The sequence below is a fragment of the Sebastes fasciatus genome, chromosome 11 (genome assembly GCF_043250625.1).
Source record: "Sebastes fasciatus isolate fSebFas1 chromosome 11, fSebFas1.pri, whole genome shotgun sequence".
Lineage (NCBI taxonomy): Eukaryota > Metazoa > Chordata > Actinopteri > Perciformes > Sebastidae > Sebastes > Sebastes fasciatus.
In genome coordinates, this window is record NC_133805.1 from 2146478 (window position 1) to 2158810 (window position 12333).

A 12333-nucleotide genomic window follows, 5' to 3' on the forward strand; every position below is an offset into this window, starting at 1 on the left:
AAAGTCACCACCAGTGAGATCACAAGTTAAGGGTCAAAGGATTTAGACATGAACACAAGTATGTTTATAACACACAGACACTTTATTGAGAATGTTACACTGAATGAATTTGACAAATCTGAATCTGTATAATGTATTAAAAAGAAACACAAGAACAGAAAATACTTTAAACAATCAAACATCTACCAGACAGCTAATGATTCATCTTAATGTTCTATTATTATACAAGTCACAATTGAAGGAAATAAACAGCATCAAAATAACACTACACAGAATTTATACTGAGGAACTGCAAATATAAATGTGTGTGTGTGTGTGTGTGTGTGTGTGTGTGTGTGTGTGTGTGTGTGTGTGTGTGTGTGTGTGTGTGTGTGTGTGTGTGTATGAATTTATATTTTTAGGTTGACAGTATCAAACAAAAAAGGTTTTACGAGCCCCCAATTTATCACAACCTGGCTCTCAAGGCCATGACAAATAGGAAGACACACCGTGGTGACGATAAAATCAATTAATCTATTTAACAAAAGTAGAGTAAATTATGCAGAACAAAAGGATCAAAAGCTATGGATTGTGAATATCAGTAGTATCAGTAGTGTAAGGTGTGCATTGAGAATATAAATGGTGTGTGCATGTTGTAAAATGTATAAAACAAGCAAAAGATTGACCGAGGAGAACCTAAGGCCGCCACATGCCCAGCGATGGTGTCTGTAGGGAAAGAGAGAGAGAGAATGAGTCATGAGCCTAGGCTTTATAGGCTGGGAACACTGGGCCCAGGTGTTCCCAGAAGGCCCTAATGGCAGGTTAACAGGAACCCTACTATATAGGCGACAGCAGGGGTCGCCTCAACGTCATCATTGATATTTGTGAATAGTGATCAAAGTGATGAATGAGATGAATTGATGAGATTTGATGGTGAGAAAAGGCCAGTCAGTCAGCATGTGTGCAGTTGGTGGACGGTCCCTTGTTTCTGAGGATCATCAGCAGAGAGAGTCCACAGCAGTACACCAGACTCTTCACTATCAGCACTGTGTACAGCACACAGAGCAGCTTCACCTTGCACTGAGACTGGAAGGACACTGACACACACAGACAGACACACAGACACTTTAAATGATAGCATTGAAAATAAAAGGTGAAGTGCTGAAGGAAACATGGTGGTTGAAGGAGAGGCAGCAGGTGATCTTACAGTCAGCTTGCTGCAGAGCTGGCAGGTGTGCTGGCTCTCTCTCTGGAGGACAGGAGGCTGCTGGAGCTGGAACCTCTGAAACACAAAAGGAGTGACATGTTTGGAGTTGCAGTGAGAAATGTCAGTCCTCTGCTCCTCTGCTCTCTTTGACAGCGTCTCCACATGAAGCTGAATCACTGCTGAACACAGTCAGCGAGCCTTCATTACCTTGTTCTGCTGGGGCCTCCACTGTGCCCCCCTCGTGGTGGACGTAGCAGCGGTATTTATACGTGTTCTCTGGCTGACGGATCAGCAAGATGCCGGCGGTGCGTCCCGGCTCTCTGAGCTCCAGCTGCTCTCCCTCAGCAGGGGACAGCTCCTCCAGAGGACCGTTGTCCTTTCGTCTTTTCCAGGAGAACTGGACCAGAGGAGGAAACATGGCTGAGGCCAGACACAGCAGGGAGCTCTTCCCCTCCAGGTGGGCTCTGGATGCTGCTGGGTACACGCTCACCACGGGCTTCACTACCGGCTCATCTGAAGGTTGACAGCAGCAACAAGCAGCACAGACACACATTGACACAGTCAGCTTACAGCACTGCACTGCATTCAGTGTGATCCTGGAAACTACATGGACTGTGATCACTAAACTACTCAGAGTTCACTACATACAGTCTACTGTATTCAGCTTCATATGGAACACACTCAGCATCTAATGGCAGCATGGGTTACAGAGCCGGTCCTGACCAATCTGGTGCCATAGGAAAGAGATCAGCCGGTGCCTCTCGCATCGCAGCCCATTCCACCACCAACCATTGTGTTCATACACTCACACAGAAACTACAGAGCTTCATGTTTTGACATTAAGCGATGCAGATCACACTCAAGAAAAACTGTGTAGCTCAAAATGATGGGGGGTGATGCTGCAGGCCACCCAGAAAATACAGCCTATTCAATACACTATGTACTGATGATGTTGTGGGCTTTTTGTTATGTTTTGAAATAATAGTATTAAAATAATATTAGAAAAAAACAGTAAAAGTTATAAATTTAGATTTGTTTGTCTTCCCTCAATCGGGGCTCCCCTCTGGATAAATGGAGACCCAGCGTTCAGCTATACAACCTATGCCGCGGGCCGGCTCTGATGGGTTATATGGGGACAAAAGAACATTATTTATTTAATAAGTCTTTATTTCTGTGTGCAAACTTCATTCACTATAATTTCACAATAATTTGAAATTTGATTTCTTATATTAGGGATAATATACATATAATAAATAACATATTTACCTTCACATAGAATAGAGTCAAGTGACATTTTATAGATTACAATACATAGATCATAATACTGTATATATTTTACCACTGTATGGTATAGCAACAAACCTATAAATACATCAATAGTGTTTAAAAATATATTTTTAAACTTTTATACACAACTACAATGTTAAGATATATGACATGTGAATACAAAATGCTATTTAAAATAAGATAAAACCTTATTGATCCCCCTGGGGAAATTTAAATATAATATAATAACTTAATACACATATTATAATAAATTACTTGTTACTACCACCATATACATCACTGTAATGGTTTAAGAAATAAATCAGTACATCAATAATTTAATTACTTTCTTCATAACAAATTTAACTGAACTTTTAAAATAAATTATAGATTCACTTTCAAGTGAAATAGAGTTGTAATTTTTAAAATTATAATACGTATAATTTTAGTATAAATTAGTATAAAATAGTATAAATAGTAAATACATGCAGTATAATTGTCATAGTATATATATATTATGAAATTGACATAAAATATAATATAATATAATATAATATAATATAACAGGATTTGATGATATTAAAAGAAAGAATCATGAAAACAATTTTTCTTTCATTTCTCATTAACTTAATACACATATTATAATAAATTAAACATTTATCTTCACATAAAACACAATTATAAATTTAACTATTATAATATAGACCATATAACATATTTACCATCATATTCTTTATTTCAATTTATAAAGACGCAAAAATACGATAACAGTTTTATTTTTTATACAAACTACAATGATATTTTAGTAAGTAACATAACATAATATAATATAATATAATATCATTTGATATAATATAATATAATATAATTTGATATAATATAATACATTGTATTTACCACCATTTACTTTTTACTATGAGGTATATTTTGCCATTTAAAAATGATTTATTAATTTTCTATACAACATATTTAAAGTTATTTGTTTTTCAAGATATATTTCCTGACACATTTTAAATAGTGTGTAATATCATACACACATATACATATTTTCCTTCACATGAAATAGAGTCAAGTGTCATTTTAAAGATTACAATACATAAAACATGTAAAATATTTAACACTGTATAGTTTACTCTAATTGTTAAACAAAACTATAAATGCATCAATATTTTGTTTTGTTTAACTTTTATACACAACTACAATGACGTGTTAAGATATGTGACATGTGAATAAAAACTGCTATTTAAAATAAGATAAAACCTTATTGATCCCCATGGGGAAATTTTATATAATATAATATAATATAATATAATATAAAATAATATAATAGGAGATGAGAGTTTTTTGTTCCTTTCAGGTTAACTTAATACACATTTTATAATAAATTACATATCAACATATACATCATTGTAATTCCTAAAGAAATAAATCAGTACATCAATAATTTAATTATTACTTTTTACTTACTTTTTTCATAACAATGTTAACTTAACTTTTTAAATACATTTTTTTTACCTCCAAGTAAAATTGAGTGGTAATTTTAAAAATTTCAATACGTATTACATATATATTTATATGTCTTATTATCTAATATCTTATTGATCCCCATGGGGAAATTAACAAGTAATATAATATAATATAATATAATATAATATAATGTTAATTATTCGTATTAACTCTAATAGAGAAAAACAATTTTCCATTCCTTACACATATTATAATTAATTAAACATTTATCTTCACATAAATTACAATTGTAAATTTAACTATTATAATATATATAACATATCAAATATTTACCATCATATACTTTACTCTAATTACTAAAGAAGCACAAATACATCAATAGTTTTTAATGTTTTTCATAACAATTTTAGCTTTTATACACGACTACCGTCATACGTTAGATCAAATGTTAAACAGAAATATAATATAATATAATATAATATAATATAATATAATATAATATAATATAATATAATACATAGTATTTACCACCATTTACTTTGTACTACATGAGGTATATTTTGCCATTTAAAGATGATTTATAAATTTTCTATACAACATATTTAAAGTTATTCGCTTTTCATATTTCAACCTTTTTCTCTATAAATCAGTTTAATCTGCAGAAATAAAGAATAACTTGAGTTGTTCAGTGAGATTTAAACATCGTTTCAGCAATTATGAACCTTTTTAATGTAACAACAGCTGCATGGCTGCAAGAACTCACTACTAATGATGAAAAAACTAACTCATTAAAACACATTTTCAACTTGTTCAATAAAACAACTGAAGGAAGATGAATGTTTGTTCTTACCTGTTACATAAAGTTTAGTTCCAGAGCCAAAGATCAGTCCTGCTCCCACAGTGAAACAGAGTAATACAAAAACCTGTCTGCTGTTGAGCGTGTCAGCTGAGGTGAACGAGTCCAAATGATGAAGCAGAATGATATTTCAGCTCCATGATGTGTTCCTCTAATGTTCATATTAACATGACTGTCTCTTCTTTTATTGTCTTTTTAGACACACTAGCAGAGTGTCTCCGTGGATCGTTGGTTCACACGTTCATGTTCCTCAGAGGATGAATCCTACTGACTTTGGTCAGGTTTTATCCAGCACCATCATCAGGTCACATTTTAAATTGTCCATTACTTTGATTTATGACGTCTGTGCATCAAATGACAGGACGCTTGGTGACACAGCCAGTGTGTGTTGAACTGTAGTCTTGTTTTCATTTGGAGCACAAAGAGTTGGTCTGGAAGGCTTTTATTGTGAAGGAGACACAGGAAGTGTTTGCATTAAGAGCAGATCAGCATTGTGAGGAGGAATGGACTTTATTCCTGCAGCAGGTCAAAGCAGAGGATTTGAATCTTCATCATAATGATGAAGCTTGTTGTTGTCTTCATCATTTTGATGTTGTTTTAATGTATGTTTTTAATCAGACGCTGCTTTTCAAAAAGGACTTGTTGATGTTTTGATCCCATTCATTAGTCTGATGTCTTTAAATGATTTCATCCTTGTGCCTCTGTGCCACTAGTTTGTCCTCACTGTGTGGAACAACAATAAACCTGCTGCAATATCTGATAGAAATATGAATGAATATCAAATCTAATGAATCCCTCAGTTCAGTGTGTGTGTGACTGTGGCTGAGATGGAGGTGAAATATGTGAACCTGGGCTGTGGTTTACTGCTCTCTTCCTGTCACAACCACTGTTTGACATCTGTTCCTCTGATGGTTTTTGTACAGGCTGCAGGCATCATTTATCACTGTGGAGAGTATAACAGGAGCAGTAGTAGGAGGCTGAATGATTGAGTTTAACCTTCTGGATCTCCAACTCCCAGCCGTTCTGTTTATTCACAGCTGAGAAATCATCTTTCTGAGGATGATTGTAACCTGAATATATTCTACCATTTGTCTTACCAATGTCAAGAATCACTGTGAATGTTTCTGTGTCTCTCTTCTGGTACCATCGTACATAACTACCGCCACACTGGTTAGTTCCTCGACAGCTAAAGGAAACATTTCCACCAACTCTCCTGGTCAATGTTAAATCATCCTGAATCAGGTCTGCTGCCATGGCAACCAGCGCTGTAGAGAGACAGACAGGTAGATGAAGGTGAGTGTGACAGTGTTTGTTACAGGTGGACTTTGTTGGCTCCTGATTGGCTGGAAACACTCACCTGAACACAGACAGCACAGAGCAGCAGCTGGGAGGAAAAGCATTGTGTGCAGTGGTGTTTCCTCTGGTGAACCTGGGGAGAAGTGGCGCTCTGATGCAGCTGAGGCCAAACAAGGACGAGCTGTGAGATCAGACGAGGGCCACGTGGTTCCTGAAGGCTCCTCACACCTCCCATCAGCCCCTGCGGTGGACAGATAACGCTGCTGTCTGACAACTGCAGACATGTTGACTCGTCCTAGAAGGAAAAGCAAAGTTACTACTAACGTACTAAAAATAAAGATTAGAACAGTTACAGGAGTTTATTGTGGAATAGTTTAGAAAGGAAACATATTTTATTTTGTTTCTTTCTTTCATTTTCAGTGTTTAAGAGTAATAAGCTAAAGTCACTCGCCTATAAACCTGCTTTGGTTTGTCTGTATTCTAAAGTACTGACTAATTTTTTATTTTTTTTTATTAGGGCTGTCAATCAATTAAAATATTTAATCACGATTAATTACAAATTTTTTATTCATTCAAAATGAACCTTAAAGGGAGATTTATCAAGTATTTAATACTCTTATCAACATGGGAGTGGACAAATATGCTGCTTTATGGAAATGTATGAATATATTTATTCTTACTGGTACTTATGTGTAATGTATATGTAGTATGTATAATAAAATATATAGGAATACATAAATGAATAAATAAATAATAAAAATATCAACAACTAAATAAACATAAATAAATAACTGTGTGACGGCCCCTGCCTCACTACTGAGATGCCAGTGTGGATTTTCCATTCATTCTTTCCCTGTGTCCTTGAAGGTATCCCGGGAGAGGATGCCTGATGCAGAGCACCTGATGCTGGCGCGTCCTGAGCATAAAAGCCCCAATCAAGCGCTGCTCTGGTCTCTTTGCCTTCACCGGGACTCATCCCTGTCAGAACCTGCCGGGCTGCCTTTGTTTGTCTTTTCTTTAGTTTTCACTCACAACACATCACACTTCATCATGCTCACACATCCACATCTACATTACTGATGTTACTGACTGACACACTCCACATTTGTAGTTATTTCTGTATATCCTTAATTTATTTGTAATAAATATCTTTAATTTACAATCAATCACTGCGTCCTTTCCCGTATTTGTCATGGCCTAGGAGCCGGACTATGACAATTATGTGGTTGGGAACTGGCTCTTCTTCCTGATCAGCTGAAATCTGGGGAATCAACACCGCCACAGTTTGATCATCGTCACCATGAAACACTGCTGGAAGAATGACAACATGTCAGCAGACAAACATGTGAGACATCACACGTCTGTTTCGGGTCTCAGAGAGGTGTCACACCAATAAATGAGCTCTTCCAACTCAGCTGTGTGACACATTTCAAACTGAACGTGATCACATGGTGGATTTCTGTGTTTGCTGCTGGCTCTGGCATTAAACATGATGGAGAAAGAGCTCCACCCTGTGGTTAGTGGCAGGAAGTGCAGGGGTATCCAGGTGATGCTGCTGATGGTCGCCATGACAACCACAGTGACATCTACTGGATAAAAACACACAGCAGTAAATGGATCACTGGTATTATTGTTCATATTTCTAAAAAGTAATTCATGGACTATTTCTACTGCAGCTAATACAACACAGTAAATTATACTATTACTAATATCACCACTACTTCTAGTTGTATGTGTGGAGCAGACAAACCAGAGGTCTGTACTACGAAGTGAGTTCAACATCTCCAGAGTATCTTCTGGTTATCTGGCTTCACTAACTCTAACAACAGAGATCTCACTAAACGGTCCTACGAAGCTGGTCATCAACTCAGTAAATCAACCCAGAGGTTCTCAGTCTGGCTGTGATTCACATGAACGGGGAGGTGTTTACAGCATCTGACCAATCACAGACATGGACAAGACCACAGACATGGACAAGACCACAGACATGGACAAGTCCACAGACAGGCAGGCAGACAGACAGACAGACAGACAGACAGACAGAGAGACAGACAGAGAGACAGAGAGACAGACAGACAGAGAGACAGACAGGCAGACAGACAGACAGAGAGACAGAGAGACAGACAGACAGAGAGACAGAGAGAGAGACAGACAGACAGACAGACAGACAGACAGAGAGACAGACAGAGAAACAGACAGGCAGACAGACAGACAGGCAGACAGGCAGACAGACAGACAGACAGACAGAGAGACAGACCACAGACAGACAGACAGACAGACAGACAGACAGACAGACAGAGAGACAGACAGACAGACAGACAGACAGACAGACAGACAGACAGACAGACAGACAGACAGACAGAGAGACAGACAGACAGACAGACAGACAGACAGACAGAGAGACAGACAGACAGACAGACAGACAGACAGACAGACAGACAGACAGACAGACAGACAGACAGACAGACAGACAGACAGACAGACAGGCAGAGAGACAGACAGACAGACAGACAGACAGACAGGCAGAGAGACAGACACATTTAACAAAGGAAGAGTAAACTATATGAGACAGACATGAAGAAGTTAAACTCTTAATCCAGACTAACATTAACTCAGTTGAAGCTGCTAAATGCAGGAAGAACAGCTGGTGAAAGAAAAAACTCCAGATGTGTGAATAAACTAACAGATGTATTAATTTAACGGAACACTCAGAAGTCAGATATACTCGTCTAGATATAAAAAGTGTTTAAGAGAATAACAGATGAATGGATTACTCATCTTTTTACTCTGTGTAACATGTGTCGTCTATCATTATTTAACCTTCTCTCAGCTGTGTCCTCTCTGGAGGTCTGAAACAGACTCAAGAGCAAGTTAAGAAATAGAAATCAAAGCGGTAAACACCCACAGCATGAATCCAGCTGTCCTTCCTGCATCTGTCAGGTTAAACTGTGTTGTTTTTAGTCTGGATTATGATTTAAACTTCTTCATGTGTGTGTGATATTATCATACAATCACCACACTGAGCTCTGATTGGTCAGCAGGAGGTGCTTTTATACGAGTTGATCTCTGATCTGGAACATAACCTGCTCCTTCAGCATCAGTTACCATGGTGATCTACCTGGTAAGAAGTGATCCACCTCCGTAGGACGGAAAACCCTGAAGTTACCTCGATAACCACAAATCCTGCTTCGTAGTCCAGACCTCTGGACTCCTTAGTTATTGTCCTCAGTGACTTTAACAACTGTAATGATGATGATATTCAGAGATTACAGAATGTTGTTAATGGTATGACAATTAAGGGTAAAACAGACAAACCTGATGTACAACAGGGAAAGTTTATCCAAACTAGGAACAGGGAGCCTGATGTACGAGCCAAAGCAGCTCTAGAGTTGGTACACACAGATCTAGCGGGACCAATAGACCCAGAGTCCAGAGACGGGTATAGGTTCACGTTATCATTCACTGATGACTATTCCAGTGCAGTAGTTGTGTATTTTCTAAAACAGAAGAGTGACACAGTGCAAGCAACAGAGAAGTTTCTTGCTGATACTTCCCCATAGAAAGATTCATCAGGTCTGACCATGGTGCAGAATTCACAGGAAGGAATCACCAGGCACTACTCAGCAGAAATGGGATCAGACATGAGACTTCAGCACCGTACTCGCCACACCAGAATGGTGCTGCTGAGCGAAGTTGGCGCACCCTGTTTGACGTGGCTAGGTGTATGCTAATAGAGAGCGAGGTGTCAAAGGAGTTATGGACCTATGCAGTGCAGACAGCAGCTGTAGTGAGGAACAGATGCTTTAACAACACAAAACAGACACCTTACTTAATGCTGACAGGCAGACGGCCTAACATTTCCAGGATGCAAACGTTTGGGTCAGTGTGTTATGCCTATAAACAGAACAAGAGAAAGCTAGACTCAAGGTGTGAGAAGGGAATCTTTGTCGGTTACAACGAGAATAGCCCGGCCTACTTGGTCTACTGTCCTGACAGTGGGAAAGTGCAAAAGCACAGACTGGTGAAGTTTGTGACCAAAACAGTTGCAGAGCGACAGACACAGACTGAGATGACACCTGATGAGGATGATTTTGAGGCGCAGAACAGAGCTAACCAGACCGGGCTGAACACTGATGTGAGTCCAGGACGGGGCCAGGTTCCAGTAATTGTGCCTGAGGTGAGCAGCCCAACACAGATAAGTGAGACTAACCATGAGTCTACAAGATAGCCTTCTAGAGAGAGGAAGAAGCCAGGCTATTTAAGTGAATATGTGTCATTTGTGTAATGTGTAACTTCATCTAACTCAAAGGAGTGGCTTGATGCGATGGACGATGAAATTCAATCGCTGAGAGAAAATTACACATTTACCTTAACCAACTTGCCTGAGGGTAAGAAAGCAGTGGGGGGTAGATGGGTGTATGCAATCAAGAACAATGTTGATGGATCTGACAAACACAAGGCACGATATGTAGCCAGAGGATACAGCCAAAAGATGGGTGTGGACTATGAGGAGACATTTTCTCCTACTGCTAACCTGACCAGTATCAGAGTGTTGATGCAAAAAGCTGCACAGGAAAACCTGGTTTGACATCAGATGGATGTCCAAACTGCCTATCTACATGCACCAATAGATTGTGAGATTTACATTTACCTTTTTCAGACATTGTTTACACTTTTTTTTTTTTCAAACTTTTTTTTCCAACATTTTTAAAACTTTTTTTAAGACTTTTTTTTCAGACTTTTTCTTCAGACGTTTTTCAGACATTTCTTTGGACAGTTTTTGGACCTTTTTTTCGAACATTTTTTAGACTTTTTATATTTTTTTGGACAAAAGCCCTCACACATTCACACATCTGGAGGTCAGAGGTCAAGGAACCCCTTTGAAAATGGCCATGACAGTTTTTCCTCGACAAGATGTAGTGTAAGTTTGGAGCGTTATTTAACCTCCTTCTCGACATGTTAGCATGAAAATGTACAAAAGGAGAAAATGAAATGCATGAATCTGAACACAAATGAGATCACTGAACAGAAGGAGATAAAATAAAGAAACTTCTGTCACAAGATAAAAGTTCTTTGAGGAACAGACAAAAGGTTTTAGGCTGCTGTGTGTGTTTTTATCCACGAGATGTCACTGTGGTTCTCATGGCGACCATCATCAGCATCATCAGCATCATGTGGATGATGTCACACATGTTAGTCTGCTGATGAAGCTGCAAGATGTTGTCTGTCTTCAAACTGTTCAGAGTTAAAGAACACAAATTAAAAATAACTCAGAAAACATTAAATAAGCAAAAATAATTATTTTGAATGAAGAAAACTATACTTTATATAGTACTACTACTACTACTACTAATAATAATAATAATAATAATAATAATAATAATAATAATAATAATAATAATAATAATAATAATAATGATAATTGGAGAGGAAGTACATTTTATTCATTTCCCAAAATAGCTTCAGTTAATAAATTCAGATTATACCAAAACTAAATTATTCAGATTGTCCAAATATATAAATATATTTAATTAAACTAGGGCAATCGATCAAAATAGTTATTCACAAATAATCGAAAATATGTTTTTAGTTTGCATATTTATTTATACTAAATGCAGTACCTGTGAGGGTTTCTGGAAAATGTTTGTCATTGTTTTTTGTTGTTAATTGATCTCCATTTTTCATATTTATTTATTTATCTATCTATTTATTTATTTTTTATCTATTCCATTTTAATTTTTTCCATTTATTTATCTATTTTGTATTTTCCATTCTTATTTTTATATTTTAAATTTTTTTATGTTTATTTATTTATTAATTTTTCCTTTCAATTGTTATTTTTAATAGTTAATTATCTATCTGTTTATTTATTTTTTATAATTATTTATTTATGTATTTCTATATATTTTATCATACATAGGTAAGTACATATACTACATATACATACACATTACACAAAAATACCTGTGAGGGTTTATGGACAATATCTGTCATTGTTTTGTGATGTTAATTGATTTCCATTTATTTATTTGTTTAATATAAATAATATAAATATTTTAATTGATTGACAGCCCTAATAAAAGAATAAAACAATGATTCAGTACTTTAGAATACAGACAAACCAGAGCAGGTTTATAGGCGAGTGACTTTAGCTTATTACTCTTAAACACTGAAAAGTAAAGAAAGAAACAAAATAAAATATGTTTCCTTTCTAAACTATTCCACAATAAACTCCTGTAACTGTTCTAATCTTTATTTTTAG

General features: G+C 36.6%; 1 protein-coding gene across 1 annotated transcript; it reads right to left on the reverse strand.

Moving 5' to 3' along the window:
• Positions 1 to 650: 650 nt before the first annotated feature.
• On the reverse strand, positions 651 to 6438 carry LOC141776743 (uncharacterized). Its single transcript, XM_074650521.1, has 6 exons — positions 6133 to 6438; positions 5720 to 6040; positions 4770 to 4886; positions 1394 to 1699; positions 1187 to 1261; positions 651 to 1076 (listed from the first exon to the last, which is right to left on the reverse strand). The coding sequence occupies exons 1-6, from the start codon at positions 6353 to 6355 to the stop codon at positions 928 to 930; spliced, it is 1191 nt and encodes a 396-aa protein (XP_074506622.1). The 5' UTR covers positions 6356 to 6438; the 3' UTR covers positions 651 to 927.
• Between the last annotated feature and the right edge of the window lie 5895 nt (positions 6439 to 12333).

Bases quoted from the DNA above. Each gene is read 5' to 3' on its own strand.
- LOC141776743 (XM_074650521.1), bottom strand. From the start codon at position 6,355: ATGTCTGCAGTTGTCAGACAGCAGCGTTATCTGTCCACCGCAGGGGCT. The intron at 6,041-6,132 runs GTGAGTGTTTCC...GTCTCTCTACAG, and splicing joins TCTGTGCTGTCTGTGTTCAG to CGCTGGTTGCCATGGCAGCA. The intron at 1,262-1,393 runs GTAATGAAGGCT...TTTGTGTTTCAG, and splicing joins GGAGGCCCCAGCAGAACAAG to AGGTTCCAGCTCCAGCAGCC.